The 18,456-nt window shown below is 39.0% G+C and overlaps 2 protein-coding genes across 10 annotated transcripts in view; one reads left to right on the plus strand and one right to left on the minus strand.

The window, feature by feature from the left end:
- The window catches only part of camsap2a (calmodulin regulated spectrin-associated protein family, member 2a), a 61,637-nt gene extending 52,619 nt beyond the window's left edge, over nucleotides 1-9,018 (minus strand). For 6 of the 8 annotated variants that reach the window (XM_047374495.1, XM_047374489.1, XM_047374490.1 and 3 more), the window contains exons 1-2: nucleotides 8,380-9,018; nucleotides 3,542-3,801 (exon numbers count right to left, since the gene is read on the minus strand). In XM_047374495.1, coding sequence (XP_047230451.1) covers nucleotides 3,542-3,801; nucleotides 8,380-8,518 — 399 coding nt within the window. In that variant the 5' untranslated portion in view covers nucleotides 8,519-9,018. The remainder of the gene's footprint in view (nucleotides 1-3,541; nucleotides 3,802-8,379) is intronic. The other 2 variants (XM_047374494.1, XM_047374491.1) reach the window with 1 other exon arrangement.
- A 2,917-nt stretch (nucleotides 9,019-11,935) lies between these two features.
- On the plus strand, nucleotides 11,936-18,005 carry ddx59 (DEAD (Asp-Glu-Ala-Asp) box polypeptide 59). 2 transcript variants are annotated; one of them, XM_047374022.1, is made up of 8 exons: nucleotides 11,948-12,040; nucleotides 12,288-13,111; nucleotides 14,409-14,591; nucleotides 14,709-14,798; nucleotides 15,749-16,000; nucleotides 16,968-17,120; nucleotides 17,349-17,477; nucleotides 17,643-18,005. In XM_047374022.1, the coding sequence occupies exons 2-8, from the start codon at nucleotides 12,308-12,310 to the stop codon at nucleotides 17,901-17,903; spliced, it is 1,872 nt and encodes a 623-aa protein (XP_047229978.1). In that variant the 5' UTR covers nucleotides 11,948-12,040; nucleotides 12,288-12,307; the 3' UTR covers nucleotides 17,904-18,005. The 2 variants fall into 2 exon arrangements, with proteins under 2 accessions (XP_047229977.1, XP_047229978.1); XM_047374021.1 differs by lacking the exons at nucleotides 17,349-17,477; nucleotides 17,643-18,005 and having other exon boundaries at nucleotides 11,936-12,008; nucleotides 16,968-17,313.
- The last annotated feature ends 451 nt before the right edge of the window (nucleotides 18,006-18,456 follow it).

The raw sequence follows: 18,456 nt of genomic DNA on the forward strand, positions 1-18,456 counted from the left end.
ACAACATTATGGGTGACATACCAGAGTTCAAAAGAGGACAAATTGTTGGTGCACGTCTTGCTGGCGCATCTGTGACCAAGACAGCAAGTCTTTGTGATGTATGAAGAGCCACGGTATCCAGGGTAATGTCAGCATATCACCAAGAAGGACGAACTACATCCAACAGGATTAACTGTGGACGCAAGAGGAAGCGGTCTGAAAGGGATGTTCGGGTGCTAACCCGGATTGTATCCAAAAAACATAAAACCACGGCTGCCCAAATCACGGCAGAATTAAATGTGCACCTCAACTCTCCCGTTTCCACCAGAACTGTCCGTCGGGAGCTCCCCAAGGTCAATATACATGGCCGGGCTGCTATAGCCAAACCTTTGGTCACTCATGCCAATGCCAAACGTCGGTTTCAATGGTGCAAGGAGCGCAAATCTTGGGCTGTGGACAATGTGAAACATGTATTGTTCTCTGATGACTCCACCTTTACTGTTTTCCCCACATCCGGGAGAGTTACGGTGTGGAGAAGCCCCAAAGAAGCGTACCACCCAGACTGTTGCATGCCCAGAGTGAAGCATGGGGGTGGATCAGTGATGGTTTGGGCTGCCATATCATGGCATTCCCTTGGCCCAATACTTGTGCTAGATGGGCACGTCACTGCCAAGGACTACCGAACCATTCTTGAGGACCATGTGCATCCAATGGTTCAAACATTGTATCCTGAAGGCGGTGCCGTGTATCAGGATGACAACGCACCAATACACACAGCAAGACTGGTGAAAGATTGGTTTGATGAACATGAAAGTGAAGTTGAACATCTCCCATGGCCTGCACAGTCACCAGATCTAAATATTATTGAGCCACTTCGGGGTGTTTTGAAGGAGCGAGTCAGGAAACGTTTTCCTCCACCAGTATCATGTAGTGACCTGGCCACTATCCTGCAAGAATGGCTTAAAATCCCTCTGACCACTGAGCAGGACTTGTATATGTCATTCTCAAGACGAATTGACGCTGTATTGGCTGCAAAAGGAGGCCCTACACCATACTAATAAATTTTTGTGGTCTAAAACCAGGTGTTTCAGTTTCATTGTCCAACCCCTGTATATCTTCATGAAAAGGGAAAACAACAAAGTAAAAGAAGATCTGGAAACTGAAAGGGTGAAAGATAGCCCCCTTAGGAAGCATATGGTTTAAAAATACAAGATGCTGGTGAGGTGTGAGAAATTAACTGCAGAAAAGAGGAAAGAAAAGATCATATGTAAACTGAGGGAGAAGGGATATCGCAAGATACATAGGAAAGAAGAGTGAAAGGTCAAAAAGAATGAAAGAACGAACTTGTTTGGCATTTCCCACTAATCTATTGGCTCATTTTCACATTCACAAGAAAACCTGTCACACATTAACACTTTATACTATTCAGTCAGGATCCGTGCTGGGCTTGTATCTGGTGTGAACCCCACTTGTAGCCAGGGCCACACATTTCAACTGGAAGACTTTTAGAAGGAAGAAAGATGTGTGATCCTGCACCCAAACACACATCCCAAAGATGAACGGATTGACACACACACACAGGCACAATATACACTTCTCTAATTCAGCTTGAAATTATACGTATAGTAATATGCTTGTCTTCTTCCCAACAAATCTGGAATGTAAACCCTGACAAAATTTAAATAACTTCTGAACTAGCACAGAAGAGACATAAAAGCAGCGAGGGTCTACAAACAGACTGCAGGCACACTGTGTGTTAATTGCATCCCAATTGCTATTTACTGAACCAGTAATCCATCCTACTGAGATTTTGCCCCAAAATAATGAGGAAACCTCATCCTAACTCAGCAGGAAGCCTTTAATGCCATTTCATTTCAAACACTGACAAATTAGCTAAAAATGTTAGGGGTATACAGCTTAAATGTATTGGAAATAAACACATACACATACCAGGAGAAGTACTGAGGTCCAGGTCAGTGTGTAAGTTAAAACCTTTGGTTTAAATCTTTGTTGAGATAACCACAATTTTTTTGTGTTATTTTGCCTTTTTTCTCCATGTTATTTGCAATGATAATTACTATAGAGGATTTTATGTTATCCAAGCAATTATTAATATTGTGCCCCTTTTTCCACTGGCTCCACTCCACTTCGCCCATTTTGTAAGCATTTCCATTTTTGTTTTTTATGTCCAGGTACCTAGTTTTTTTATCCCTGATCCTGAGCAGGTACGATTGAGGCGAGTAGGGACTACATGTAACGTGAACAGACTGCTGTTAACTGATTGGCCATGGGACCAGGAGAAATGAGACGATTTTCAAAGAGGCAGTGCAGGGAAAAGTTAATAAAACTCAAGAGCGACTACAAAAAAAACACTAACAGCGTGGTTGGTCTGGAAATGTATTGACAGTCCTTAAGCGAACCACTGTTTGCAGGAGAAGCCAGCAGGCAGAGAGCAACTGCCCTTATACCGTCTTTCTGCATCGGGTCAAATGGAAGGAAGACTCCGGTAAATCTGTGGAGCGTAAATATACAACATCCAACCTAAAACTTCACTGCGGTGAAAAGTCAGTGGTTTTGGACTAGTTCTTGTCCTCTTTATTGCCATGGCTGAGACAAAAACATCCTCACAATTGTCACTTCTTCAGGCAAAGTTGGGATCTTCACCAGTCCAGACTTATTTATGTTTTTATTTATTTATTTAAGTATTTATTAATTAATGTATTACTATTTTTTGCTCCCTGTGCATGCGTGGGTTCTCACCGGGTACTCCGGCTTCCGCCCACAGTCCAAAGACATGCCTGTTAGGTTAATTGGTCTCTCTAAATTTCCCGTAGGTGTATGAATGAGTGTGTGCATGGTTGTTTGTGTGTTGCCCTGTGATGGACTGGTGACCTGTCCAGGGTGTACCCCGCCTCTCGCCCATAGACTGCTGGAGATAAGCACCAGCTCCCCTGCGACCCACTATGGAATAAGCAGTAGAAAATGACTGACTGACTTTTTTGCATTTCACACAGATTACTTTAATGTGACAATCTAACACAGTAACATTATCAGCGGCATAGAGCACTACACTTGACGCGGGGCTTCAGCCGCCATAGCTCCAACCGTCAGTGGGTCAATGTGAACACAACCGGTTCCGTGCCGAGTAGACCGAGTGGAGTGGAGCCGTGAAACCTACATAGAGCCAGTGGAAAAGGGGCGTTAGTGTTTCTGACAATTGATATAAACTGCTTAAGTTTAAAATAAAAAAGATAAAAATTAAATTTGTATTTGTTTGGAGCACAGGACAAAAACTTAAAAGCTGCACAAACATACTACAAATGCAGGTACCACTCCCTGTTTGCCCACCTCCTGTTATTCCTTGGTAAAATACATTTAAAATAACAAAGATATGCTTGATGGCAATATGGAATGAGGAAAATGTCATTGTGCACAAAACAGGCTTGTGTTGCTAAGAAAAAACAGCCATTATCCCTCTACAAAAGGGTTCATATTCTGAGTATAATTTTATCTTGATGCCTGATGACTGAAAAAAACAAGGAATAAAAATTATGTTTCTCACCATTTGCAGAGGCCTTTTACGCAGGTCCCTCTCAGTGACCAGTCTCTCCTGGTCCGTGATGTAGAGACCACGCTGAGCCAGTGCCTGAATAACAGCATCGTGACCCAGCAGCGGCTTGGCAGCATCCCTCTTCAGGATGAGGCTGCCGGCCCTGCAGTACAGGTCAGCAGATAGCAGGAGGCTTGCCAAAGGGGGCTTCAGGTGCTCCTGTTCATACTGGTCAGTGTAGAAGGGGTCCTTCAGTTCTGCAGGGATGCTGTCTGTTTAATAATGGGATAAAAACAGGATGAATTTTCACCTAAAAAGTCTACTAAATTGCTCAACAGGTCTAACAAGGTTGTTACATGTTAAAAGTATGGAATAACCATTAGGCTATGCATTTCCATGATTGATTATTAGAATGTTAACATTGTCCCTATCAAAATCCAGCTTTAAATAAATTGCTAAATCTGAAGAAATAATTTGATAAACATAAGAAAAAGATAAACTGTTCACAAAATTATATAGTTTGAAAATGTAATAGTTTATTAGATGCTTTTCACAAAATATTGATTTTGTTACATTATCACATTGATAATACATACTGAGATACATAAAAAGATAAACATCAAAATCTTAACAAAATAAATTTCTTCCCATAAGTCTAAGTCATGAATTTATTTGAGTTCATATGTTCTTATTTATCATAAATAGAAACTAAATTTAACATATAGGTACTGGAATGTCTGTTTGATGAGGCTTTTTTGTCAGATTAAAATTACCTTTTGAAACTAATGTTTAAGCAGGTATTAAACATACTTTTTATCAATCCCACAATGTTGTATTAAAATGTTTTTATTTTAATTGGTCTGATGCACGGTGGCGCAGTTGATAGCACTGTTGCCTTGCAGCAAGAAGGTCCTGGGTTCAATTCCCGACCAGGGGTCTTTCTGCATGGAGTTTGCATGTTCTCCCCGTGCATGCGTGGGTTCTCACCGGGTACTCCGGCTTCCTCCCACAGTCCAAAGACATGCCTGTTAGGTTAATTGGTCACTATAAATTGCCCTTAGGGGTATGAATGAGTGTGTGCATGGTTGTTTGTGTGTACACCCTGGCGACCTGTCCAGGGTGTACCCTGCCTCTCGCCCATAGACTGCTGGAGATAGGCACCAGCTCCCCCGTGACCCACTATGGAATAAGCGGTAGAAAATGACTGACTGACTGTTCACATTTAGTCTTGGTTTTCACAACTTAAAGAAGACAAGCAAACGCAAATCTTAGGAAAGAAAGATGAAAAATTAAAAACATAATGAGCTAATTTAAACATTGATACATCTTTCCTGTGTTTTTATTATCTCTTGACATGGATGCGTGTGGATAGACCTCAGTGTTGCTATAGAAACAGCAGGAGGAGTGGAACCCGATCGATACATGTCGTCTTTATCTGTGGGGTTTTCAGCTCTCTGGGAACACCCTCCTCACTGCCAGCCTCATCAAAGAGACCGGCTGCACGGGAGTGTTTGGGTGCATGTTTATCACCTAAGAGAAAGTCCAAGTATTTACTAAAATTGGCAGGCATCTTACTAAATATGCAAATACAACTCTCATTTTCTTTATCACAGCCTGGCTGACTTCACTTCCTTTATTTATTCTTTCGGAGTGAAGCATTTGATTATGATTACTTTGATAAGTTAGGGTAAAAATGCACTTAAGAGGAGATTCGTGGCTAAGTTAACACTAGGAAAGCAGCATGAACTTGAACAGAAACAAAGCAGGCATTAAGCTTTACAGACAGTTACTATGCTCTACAGTGTACCTGTCCATCCTCTACTATAGTTATCTGACGGGCACACGCAAATATCTATTAATCACCTGCCTGACAAGGAGATAAGAGCTCATTTGGAGATTAACTCTATGTGATTATGAATCAGGGATGCCGACAGCAGAGCCTGTACAGACACTGCTCATTTCCTATGAACAATATACTCAAAATTTCTAAAACAACAAAAGAAAAGCAACTTTTGTGTGTAATCTTTCATTTCCCATTGTGTGGTCCGAAATATACCAATTTCTCCTCAAGAAACTATCCTCTAGTTGTTATTTTCTCCATATTTTTAAGTACCTTTATATTTTAGTATTTATATTTAATATTGCCTATGCCCTCCTTTATCTATTATTATTAATGAATTATTAATTCATGAAATGATGGAAAAGATCAGAGAGACTAAGATGTGGTATTCTATACTGTAATTGACTGGACCTACAAACCTTCAGTGTCAAGTGGACATAGAGAAACACTATACACTACAGAAACACTACATATCTGGTATCTACACGTTCTTCATGAATTGCTCCAAACGTCTCCAGACTCAAGCTTCCAGACATTTTTAGTTTTAAATAAAAACGCTGACTATGACTTATATGGCAGATATTTCTACAGTGCTTAGAAAAACATGGGAGCTGGAAGGAAGGAAGAAAGAAAGGAAGGACGGATGGAAGGAAGGAAGGTAGGAAGGAATGGTTGGATGGAAAGATATAAACATGGATGGATGGATGAAATGGAATAAAGCATATAAATAACTCCAAACATTGTTTTGTTTTTGTGATACATATTCAACGATGGAAAATACTTAAATGTCAAACTTTGCCAAACTTTATAGGAACCCTGTTGTTTACCCCGAAAACAAGGCATTCCGCCACACTAAACATGTGTCTGTGTGATTCTAGTAAATCACATCAGATGAATCAATGCATTAAAAATTAGATCACTGTATGATCTGTGGCAGCTTTCTGTGACAGATCATCCACTCTGTGGCTTGCATCTGTCACACATTCATATATTCTTCATGTACGCCTGTATTACTGCAGTGAGTTAAACTAGATGAATGTGAACATTCGGGACAGCGTAGGCAGGGATCTGGATATGAGCGCGCTCACTCTCTTTTACTTCCCTGCCTCCCTCCCGCTCCCTGAGGAAGGCTGTATTTTTGGAATCAACCCATTTCATTCACTCTTTATTGAAAATACACAGAAGGTCTGCAAGGGATCTCATGTTTGCTGGCTTGTTAAAAACAGCAGCATGGAAGGATCACTCCAAACAAACCAAGCTGTGCTGGATGCATCAGAGCAGATCAAGCATCAAGCATCAAAACCCTACACACTACAGGGTTCCCTTATATTTTTATGTCAAAATGTCATATGTTTCTGGACTCAGATTTCCAGAGTTTAGCCAAATTTCAAAATATCTACACCAAACTCCACAGTGAACGTATTGCAGAAAAGTCTATTGGTCAGGCTTTAAATATCCATCTATCTATGCTTTGTCTATGCCAGCTTATCCATGTAGGGCTGTGGGCGGTATCTCCAACAGTCATTGGTCAAAGGGTGGGGTATGCCCTGAAAAGACCGTCAGACACACACACAAGGCAAAGAACATCAAAAAACATGAAAACTTCATGCAGAAATTTGAATCCATGGCCGTCTTGATGCAAGGCAACAGTGCAATCAACTGTGCCACTGTGCAGATCAGCTTGGAACATGGAACTGGCAAAAAGAGCAAGAGGGATAAATAATTTGGTGAAAGGACAGAGGGATGGATTAATAAATGGATTGACAGACAGGTAGGTTGATGGATGGACAAACTGATGGGTGGAAGAACAGATGCATGGAGGGACAAAGATGGATGGACCTTTTAGACAATGGGACACGAAATAAAGTGTGCAAATGAATAAATGTTTTTACTAACTACTATATTTTTAATACTTATCCAGACCTAGAAAGTACTTCAAATTGTATATTGTATTAAATGATACTTTTAGTTGTTAACCACTGGACTTAGCCATCTAAAGCAAACTGTCAAATACAGTTACTGACCTGCCATTTTGTTTTTACTGTGTTGTCGGAGATAAGTTTGCAATTAATCAGTCCAGAACAAGCCTGTACGCTAACACTACCATTCAAAGCCAAGATCTCTTACTGAAAACACTTAACTCTGTACATTATGAAGTTTTCTGTAATCCCACTGCCAGTTAGACTTTGTCTATGATCTAGAGCCATACAATATATTGTATCAAAATCATCATCACAATAACAACTCATGCAGGATTGTGATAGCAAAGGACTGCTTGCATGCAGGATTGGGTAGGCTTTATTATTGCATGTGCCATGCATTCAACCTCTGCTTGGCAATATTACATTTGGTCAATTGGACAGACTATCGCTGGTGTTTATACTTGGACCTGATCTAGATCTTGGTGATCCAGATGGTAGAGTTCAGGGTGATTAGTGGGAACATTCTGATCATGGTATTAAAAAAAAAAAAAAAAGAGAGAGATTAATGGGGTGACGGAAATCGATATAGCCATGACGATATTGAGCAAAAATGTGGCAATGCCAAGGTTTTATAATACAGATCAGCCCTGCAATGATCCATGCAGATACAGCTGGAAAATAATGTCTTCTTTTAAGGTATGATGTTCATCTTTAGGATTCTGACCTGGATGCAGAGCGCAGAGGGTTACATATTTTAAGACAGTGCAACACCTAAATTTATTTAAAACAAACAAAACAAAGGAGTTTTTTATTGTTCACCAGGGATGACAAAAAATACAGAATATTGTTAATGAAACAGCTTATAGGAAAGGAAACACAACAAAATGTAAATTAAAAGATACGTTTTAAGGGAATTTGTATGGTAGCTATAAATATAAATACTCCCATTTATCTTTGTGTGTGATTCTAATGTAAGGAATGAATAATGAAACAAACAAATGAACAAATTGTCTAAACATTTTTAGTTAAATTCTTTATCTTATTTTAAATTTAACAAGAACAAAGAAAAAGGACCGTATTGCCCCTACCTGTCCCATATGCCTTGGACACCAGCCATCTGAGGCTGCAACAGATTTTGGCTCTGGAAAAGTCATAATGTTCAAAGGACTTTATCGCCGGAGCGACGAAGCTCCTCTTCGCATCCCTGGCGTCCTGAACTTCACCCATGTCTCCTCCGCTGATGCTGTATGCAGTCAAACCTAAGGGAGCATCACACCACCGGAATGTGTGGAAAAACAATAGGCGGCTGTAACCTGGAGAGGTGAAATGACTCCCCGCTGCTTGTTCACTGCCCTCTTGCAGTTATAAAACGTTCGGCTGGCTGTACTTTCGTCCTTCTCGGTTTGGATGACTGAGCGGGTCGCTAGACCTGGGGTTTTCCATCCATTCTGCTCTCTGTGGGACCAGCTGAAATGGACTCCGTAGGACCCAGCCAGGTTTTCGAGGATTTCAAGTGAAAAAGCAGTTCTTTGGCAGGAACGAGAACAACAACGTTTCGGTTATTTTGGTGGTGAAGCAGACGGCTTCTCTCGTTCATATCTATAAAACATTTAAAATATAACCTGGCTATTTAGCCCTTCGTTTTCATTCAGTGTATCCTCTGCCGTTGTCCTGCTGCCGCACCGCTCCGAGGTTCTCTAGTCCCGCACCTTTGTTGGGTAGTTCGCATGCGCACGTGGTGCCTTCTGATTCAGTCGGATAACACAGCTTCTTTAGTTTTACTAGCTAGACTGCGTCCAATTGCAGCTGCTATGCCAACATGGATCCAGTATGTTATTAATAATTAACCAATTATTAACCAGTTTAACCAGTTTCTTCTAGAAGTCAACAATTTTGATCATGCAGATATGTTACTTTTTCCTTTTCATTTTTTTTTTTACATTCCGAACGCATCACAACAGCACATACTGAGCACGTTCATTATTTGTAACAATCATAATATTATTTGTATTATGTATGCTATATTGATATGTAAAATATATAGATGCCCTACTTCAAGTTTAAGATACAGAAAATTTAAATGCCACATAGCAAGTAACCTGCTTTTCTAGTCTAGAATTGCAGTGTTTTCACTTGGTTCTCTGTCTCAACTTTTTTTACTTTTACTCATTTTCTATTTTGGTGTATATTTTCTGTTACATTTTTAAATAATTAGATTGAACACATTTTTTAATATTCCAAACGCCCCACAACAGCACAGCCTCTGCACATGAACTACATCAAAGTTCTTTCAAAGTTATCCGTAACCATCATCATATGGTTATTTTTGATATAGGGGCTAACATAAAAATAATGAAATTTTGATAAAGATACTATGTTCCATTTTAAAGTAAAGATGTACGTTTTTACTAGACTTGCATTATTAATTTGATCTGAATATCTTTATTTTTATTTATCATTTTAATCTAGTTTTTACCACGGTTTTAAAATTAAACACGGATGTAGAAGTATTGTGAGGTCCATCTCTATTTACTTTTATAATTGCTTTTTATAAATGCTTCTGGAGTTCAAATGTTGTATTAATATCTAGTTATTTCCATATTTACAACTGCATTTGGCTAGATCTACATTTTATAGCAATTTCATTGGTGTAATTTTACTGTTGTTTAAATTTGCTTGATTGCTTGAGTGATTGATTGATTGATTGAAAGCGATAAGGAAATGAAAGTTGATCACGATATTCTATTTAGCCGACTAAATTATTGGCTACGTGTTAGAGACACAGCTCTAACTTGGTTCATATCTTATCTGCATGACAGAACTTTTTCTGTAACTTCTGGCAATAAATCCTCCAGTTCTGCTTCTCTCACCTGTGGTGTTCCTCAAGGGTCCATCCTTGGGCCACTAATATTTTCTATTTACATGCTACCACTTGGTCAGGTTATCTGTAATTTTATATTCTCTTTTCATTTCTATGCAGACAATTCATAGATTTATTTGACTATAAATCCATCAGGCCTCTTTAATCTCAATAAACTTCTCTGTCTTTCAGACATCAAAATGTCGATGTCTGATAATTATCTCTTACTCAATAATGATAAAACTGAGGTGATTGTCTTTGGACCAAAGGCCAAAAGGGATCCAGTCACTCAGTCCCTCTCTGTGTTTGGTTTTAACAGCACTCATGAAGCCAGGAATTTGGGGGTGACCTTTGATTCAGATCTTAGTTTTTCTAAACATCTTAAGAACATTACTAAAACTGCCCTTTTTCAAATTAGGAATATTGCTAAAATTAGATCATTTATTGCACTCTCCAGCGCAGAAACTCTCATCCATGGCTTTATCTCCTGCCACCTTGATTATTGCAATTCCTTAGTTGCTGGTCTGCCCCAAAGTTCCCTGAATGGTCTTCAACTAATACAAAACACTGCAGCTACAGTTCTCTCAAGATCCAATAAATAAATATAATAACACATCACTCCGGTTCTGTCCTCATTGCATTGGCTACCTGTAGTTTTTAAAATCGATTAAAAAATTTAATTATTATTTTTTTATTTCCTAAATGGTCTTGCTCCATCATATCTTTCTGAGCTTCTTACACCATACATCCCTTCTTGCAATCTCAGTTACTCAAATCAGCGTTTACTTTCCACTCCCAGAGCCCAACTGGAGACAGAAGGAGTTAAAGGCTTTTATGGTCAGGGCCCCCAGGATGTGGGACACTCTTACACTAAATATTAGGCAGGCCTCTTCATTGTCACCTTTTAAATCGTTGGTTAAAACTAACTTTTATAATAAGGCTTTTAATACTTGAATTTCACTTGTCTTCTCTTATTATTGTTGCATTTTGTCTTTTATTTATTTCCTTTTATATTTTTATTGATTTGGCAGATACTGGGTATTTATTGTTGTATTATTTATGATGTTTTAATTAATTTTTTTAATGTAAAGCACTGCGTAACTGTTGTTTAAAAAAGGTGCTATACAAATAAAGAATTATTATTATTATTAGTAAAACGTGCTTGATTAGACACTTTCTGTATTGTCTGTTTATGTCCCGGCTTTTATCGGTGCAGGATAAAGTCCAATTACTGTCCAGTTAGCACAGCATAAATGATGTGAATCACAAATTTAGACAGAGCTTAAATTTATTGAGGCTAAAATATTAAATATCTATGTGATTAATTTTTTGACTGTGGCAGCAAAAAAGGAGAGAACAAACAAGCTTTGAGACATTATAGTGATGCATTCAACTAATTTTCTAAAGAAGACAACATTGATAAAGAATTAAGGCAAAGGTCAACACATTTTTCTAGACTTTACAGTCATAAACCGTATATCCTTCGAAAGTTGATGTGAATTCTAAATTGGGGCACCTATTTCTGGAATATATTGCAACATGTTTTTTTTTTTTATGATTAGTGGCCTGGATTAAACTTTCAGTGACCTTATTAAACTTTTAAGACAATTTCCCCTGGATAAATATTAAATTCTAAGTGTTGATCACACAAATAAAATAAGCATTTTTTAAACACTTTATTTAATTCCTTTTATCTTGTGCTTGTACTAAATGTTGCGTTTATGTTACGGTCCCTTTTTTAACAAAGCCGTTTTTAAACGAAGAACTACATTTCCCATATTGCAGTTGGAAATTACGTCATCACTACGCGTCTATAGTTGTTTTGAACCGTTGGAAGATTTGACGCCGCTCGTGAAGGTATTTTTAATGCTATCACCTTAAACCAAAGAGTAAGCTATGTTATTTTCTTGCATTTATTAATTGTAAATGATGAAAAGCTGTACTAGATAATATATATATATAGTTATAACGCAAAACGTACGAACCCTTTGATTGCTCATAGTATTACATTGGCTTTATGAGCCTTTAGAGTTACAGTAGCAATTCGTCGCGGTATTACTTCTATTTTATTCACTTTATTCAGTGGTATTTGCGTATATTTTAATATTTTTTTTCCCCCGTATTTCTGCATGGCAGGTCCTATTTCCACCGTTTAAATGTTTATGCCAAGAGCACTGAAAGTAAAGAGACCTGCCCAGGGACCAGACCATGGTTTGAATAAGAAAACCAAGGCTGATCAAGTGGATTGTGACCAAAGTAAACCGCAGGCATCTTCGCAAAAGGAGGAATCGTGCGAAAACACAGAAACACGGAATGACACTGGTGAACATTTGACAGAGAGTGCAACATGTGAATCTGAAGCTCAGTCCTTCTCAGATAATGCAGAAGAAGAGGAGCCAGTCAAGTCATTCAAGAAGAGCCAGAGATGGCCCGAGCCGGGAGAACCTGTCTGTGTGATGTGCGGTCGCTATGGGGAGTACATATGTGATGCCACTGATAACGATGTTTGCAGTCTTGAATGCAAAGCCAGTCATTTACTGCAAATGGGAATTACAACTGGTGATGATGTCTTTAATGTTAAGGATAAAAACGATGACAAAAAGACTTCTCAGCCTCACCGTCCAGCAGTAAACACTGCTGCAAATGAATCAGCCTATTCCTACAGGGAAGATCCATTCATATCAGGCCTCACAGATGAACAGGTGGAGCGAATTAGATTGGAGCTTGGCATTAAAACTGAGGGAAAAGATGTCAGAAGACCTATTATTGATTTTGAACACTGTGGCTTCCCATCCCTGTTAAGTGGCAATCTGAAAAACGCTGGTTATGAGGCTCCAACGCCGGTCCAGATGCAAATGGTGCCTGTTGGTCTCACAGGGAGGGATGTGATTGCCAGCGCTGATACTGGATCAGGGAAGACCATAGCTTTCCTGCTGCCGGTGGTTATGAGAGCACTGGAGGTACGGTAATCCAACCAGCACTAGATGACTCTCAACACTAAGTAACTGTGTAGATTCAGACACTTCAAGCTCATATCGAGAGATGGTTTAAAGAAGGCATATGATACAAAATCTACCAAAAACATACATAACTTTGGTATTAGCTTTCAAAATACTAAGCAAAAAGTGCAGTTTGTTTCCACATCATTAAAACACCACTGTGACAGATGTAAATAAAAAAAATGCTCACTTTCACAAAAATCAACAGCATAGTCCAAAACATCCTAAGAAAGTAATGTAAATGAACATTCCTAAAATAAAAAATTATAGTTTCAGGCAAACCTAAACTCTGCCTTTTATTCCCTAGCCTATCAAGAAACATTACATAAAGCAGAACTTAACTTTCAGCTTTTACAGTAAACCAATGCATAAATAAAAAATACCAATGTGAAAATATGAGAGTATAATGTGGAATTGAAATTTGAAAGTGGGCCTCTAGCGCCTTCTGCATTTTTTTAGTTTATACATGAGATGTTAGATAGATAGATAGATAGATAGATAGATAGATAGATAGATAGATAGATAGATAGATAGATAGATAGATAGATAGATAGATAGATAGATAGATAGATAGATAGAAAGAAATTAAATTGAATTAAAATTCCAGCGGCAAACTGATAGCAAGTAGAAAACCAAAACAAAGAAACTACTGTATTATTTACTTTTAAATATGTGTGCATATCATTTTATTTATTTATTTATCTTTAGTTTGTTATTTTATAGCCAGTATCCATCTCGTCCCATTAGCAGGTATTCCTATAAGATAAATGTAGCTTGCATATTTGTATGTTTACTCCCAAATATTGAGGAACCTTTAATTATCAGGAAATAACTTTCGTCTTTACTGGGGTATTAATATGATGTGACACAGAGGCCTATTTTGTTGAGCCCATCTTCAAAATAGAAAAGACAAGAGAACATACCATGTGGGTGAGACTGATATGTGCTGGTTTTCATAAATCAAGGCTACAAAAAAACAGCTTTGTGCCTAATTTGCCATAGCTACAGTCAGAAAAATAACTACATTTCAAAGCTAGTGGAACTGGGCGTGGCGCATGGTGTAGTAGAGCACCCATTTACAGAGGCTCCAGTTCTTGATACAGCCGTCCCGGGTTGGAGTCCCGGCCCCGGCGACCTGTGCAGCATGTCTTCCCTGTCTCTCCACCCTGCTTCCTGTCTGCTTACTTTCAGATTATAGCAAAAAAAAAAATAAAGGCCATGATGATGATTTAATTTGTAACATAAATGTTTCTTTTAGGAGGCAGGTCATGGCGTTTGCAGCCCATTGGCTCTGATCCTGACGCCCACCAGAGAGCTGGCCATACAGATCGAGAGACAGGCCAAGGAGCTGGTGGTGAAAATCCCAAACATGAGAACCGCGCTGCTTGTGGGAGGCATGCCTCTTCCTCCACAGCTGCACCGCCTCAAGAGCAGCATCAAAGTACAGTCCCCGTTTTTCTCTCTTCGCTACTCAAGGCATTGTTTTGTGATTTTTGTTTTTGAAGTGGAGCATATTTTCCCCTCAGTACTGGGTTGGTTTTCTCTTTATCTCCATTAGATTGTTATCGCTACGCCTGGGAGGCTCAACGAAATCCTGAAGCAGAAAGCACTTCAACTTGACAAAGTAAAGATTTTGGTGGTTGATGAGGTATGGCAAACTTTATATAGTGCCTTGCAAAAGCATTCATACCCATTCAACTTTGGGAAATTTCATCAAACCTTAATGTATTTTATTGAGATTTTATGTGATAGACCAACACAACATAATGCATAATTGTAACATTAGCGGTAAAAGTGGCATGGTTTTGAAATAGTTTTACAAATGTGAAAAGTGCGTTGTGTTTTTGTATTTTCGTACACCTGAGTTAATTCATTGAAGAACAACATTTGAATGCGATTACAGCTTCAGTCTTTTGGGGCATGTCATTCTTTTTTGGAAATTTGCTCAAGGTCAATCGGCATGGACTAAGAGTGTTGGAGAACATGACATTTCATGTCTTTTCCCAGATCCCCTGGAAAAGGTCTGGAATATGTTTGAGCTATTTTGAACAATTCCATCGTAGCTCCAGTTGTAAATATAGGTCGATGTTCTGCTGGAAGGTGAACCTCTGCCCCAATGTCCAGGCTTTTATAGCCCCTAACATGTTTCTTTCCAGGATTGCCCTGTAAGTAACTTATTTCATGTTCCCAGAACATGGTTCCGACCAGCTTCCCTGTCCCTGCTGAAGAAGAGCACCCCGACAGCATGATGCTGCCACCACTATGTTGTACTGATGTACACTGATAGATTTCCTTCACACATAGTGGTTTGCATGCAGGCCAAAGCTTACTTTGTCTTGGGCTTGTACAGTCCCAATAAAATACTTTAAAAGTTTCTGGTTGTAACAGGATACAATGTGAAAAAGTTCAAGTAGTACAAATACTTTTCTTAAAAGCTTGGCACTTCTAAAAAAAATCCTGTGTTAAACATTTTTGCTGTTCCAGAGACAAGTCAAAATAGTCAGCTATATGTAGCTGCATGTTTACATTGTAGCTACCGATCTTTCGTCATACCTTTAAAACACTCTTGCAACAGGAATCATGTGGTGTATCCTTTAGGTTGACACCATGTTGAAGATGGGCTTTCAGCACCAGGTACTGGAGGTTCTGGAGCACGTCACAGAGGAACATCAGACTCTGCTGGCTTCGGCCACTATTCCAGCGGGAACAGAGGAGTTGGCTGCTCGGTTAGTTCATGACCCTGTGCGCATTGCTATCGGTGAGAAGAACCAACCGTGTGCTAACATCAGGCAAATCCTACTTTGGGTGGAGGAGCCCTCCAAGAAAAAGAAGCTGTTTGAAATTCTTAATGTAAGTAATATTTTTAGTTTTATTTTAAGTCAAAAAGGTTTTAGTTTCAGGGTAAAGGGGGTAATTTTTGCATGGAGTGTCATGGTAACCTTATCTTCATTTCAAAGAACAAATCCAACGTTTTAGAGGAGAGCACAAGAGGTGCTGTAGTGGGAGATTGGACATTTGTTTAGTTAATGACATTCATATTTTAGTTTTGTTTTTGTACTCAACTCCCAGTCCTGACATGCACTGGTACCAGCTTAGTTTTTTCTAATTGGCAACTATATGTAGAAATTCCTTAAACTCCAACAACCAGTCTCCCTCAACACCATATTTATACAGCAATTACCACAGCCTTGGAGCTGTGGCCTCAGTCCAGGAATCCAAGTAATGGCCCACAACTTTTATCCAAAGAAAGTAAAGGGAGGTCTGCAAAATTTGATTCGGTGATAAAGCTGTGTTAGACCAAAGTTTACCTGACAGTTGCCTCACTTTAAAGTGGATGTAGAACTATTTCAGTACAAAGTGGAAAACTACTCTTTAAACAAAGAGCGAATGAGTGGATGAGAAATACAAAATTCTGGTGCCGGTATGATGTAAAAAAAAAAAAAAGAGAACCAGTTATTGCCAACATAATGTCATGTTTCATACAACTTACAGGTGCATCCAAATAAATTGAAATATCCTTGAAAGGTAAATTTGTTTTAGAACTTTTAGTAAAAAAGGGAAATTGATATTATATACATTCAGGACACAGAGCGTTTTTTTATTTTATTTTGATGAATATGGCACACAACTAATGACTAATGGTAGAAACTTTTAGGAACATGTATTTATGTTGTGCCTAATGAAAAGTATGTTTAATACCTGCTTTAAGGTTGTCATTTCCAAAAGGTATTTTTAATCAGACAAGCGAGCCTCATCGGAACACGTATTCTAATTTATTGAATTACGGTTGTAATGTATACACCTTCCACCCTTCTAGGACAACAAACTGTACCAGCCTCCAGTGGTGGTGTTTGTAGACTGCAAACTGGGTGCCGATCTGCTGTGTGAGGCGGTTGCCAAGGTGACGGGCCTCAACACCGTGGCAATCCACTCTGACAAGACTCAGAGGGAGCGCAACCGCATCCTTAAGGTGAGATTAATGGCAAGCAGAATATGGATGCATGGAAGAATGAAAGTGCTCCCATGTTTGCTGAAAAAGGTTGATGCTCTTCAGTTAATAATTGTAGTTACTCAACCATAAACCTAAAATTAAGAATGTTCCACTATTCTACATTTTGTACTAGTAAATTAAATTCTTTTAAAAGCCTTTTGTATAGCTCTTACAGCCTGTACAGTTTATTTTACTCTTCTTCTTCAGGGTCTTCTGGAGGGAGAATATGAAGTAGTTATTAGCACAGGTGTGCTAGGCAGAGGACTGGACCTCGTCAACGTCAGACTGGTGGTTAACTTCGACATGCCAAATACAATGGATGAGTACGTGCACCAGGTTAGTAAACTAATCTTATGCTTCACTCAAGATGACTGTGCAGGGTATAACTAGAACGTTACGGTAAAAAAAGAATATCTAATTATGATTGGTGTTTGTAGTATTTCGGATGGAAATAGAAAACAAAATGTGTTTCTTTGTTCATCCTCGATGTTTCCTCCCCAGGTGGGGAGGGCTGGAAGGCTGGGGCACAGGGGAACAGCAATCACCTTCCTGAATAACAACAACAAACGTCTGTTCCTGGAGGTTGTGAAAAGGGTCAAACCCACTGGGTCCATCCTGCCCCCTCAGCTCCTAAACTCACCATACCTCTATGAACAACAGAAGAGGGAAAGTCAGAAGACCAAGATGCGATCTGACGACACCTTGGTTACTAAAAACAACCTCTTAGACATCATAAAAAGACATGACCGTCGCAAAAAGTAACCAATTTTTCAAATCACACCGGCACTGAGGTTTATTATGAAAATATTAAATGTTTAGTTTGTGTATTGTTTTTTTTTAAATAAACATGGATTTTGTACGGTTTGACTTTTTGTGTTTTGTACATATTGTAAGGTAATACAGAGGGGTAATTCAGGGTAACCTTTACACCAGAGGTGATTTTAGGATCCTGAAGCATTATAGAGCCTTGCCCAACTGGTAATTATTTGAATTTTAATGTGACAGCAGCTTTTTTCTGTAATTTCATCATAAAATGTGTGAGTTATCTGTCTGGGCTGGTTTTTCCAAGGTGAGTTAACATGTTAGTTGTCTATATTTGCTCATTAGAGGCGACTGTGGCTTGGAGGGAGGGATAATCGTCTTGCCATTCGAAATGTTGTGGGTTCAATTCCAGCTTTTTCCTGTCACATGCCGATGTGCCCCTGGGCAAGGCTCTTAACCCCAACTTGCCTACCGACATGTGCATTGGGGTATGAATGTGTGCATTTGGGTGGATATTGTTCTACTGAATGGTCGATATGACTGGAAAAGTCAT

This window comes from Girardinichthys multiradiatus, chromosome 9 (genome assembly GCF_021462225.1).
Source record: "Girardinichthys multiradiatus isolate DD_20200921_A chromosome 9, DD_fGirMul_XY1, whole genome shotgun sequence".
Classification (NCBI taxonomy): Eukaryota; Metazoa; Chordata; class Actinopteri; order Cyprinodontiformes; family Goodeidae; genus Girardinichthys; species Girardinichthys multiradiatus.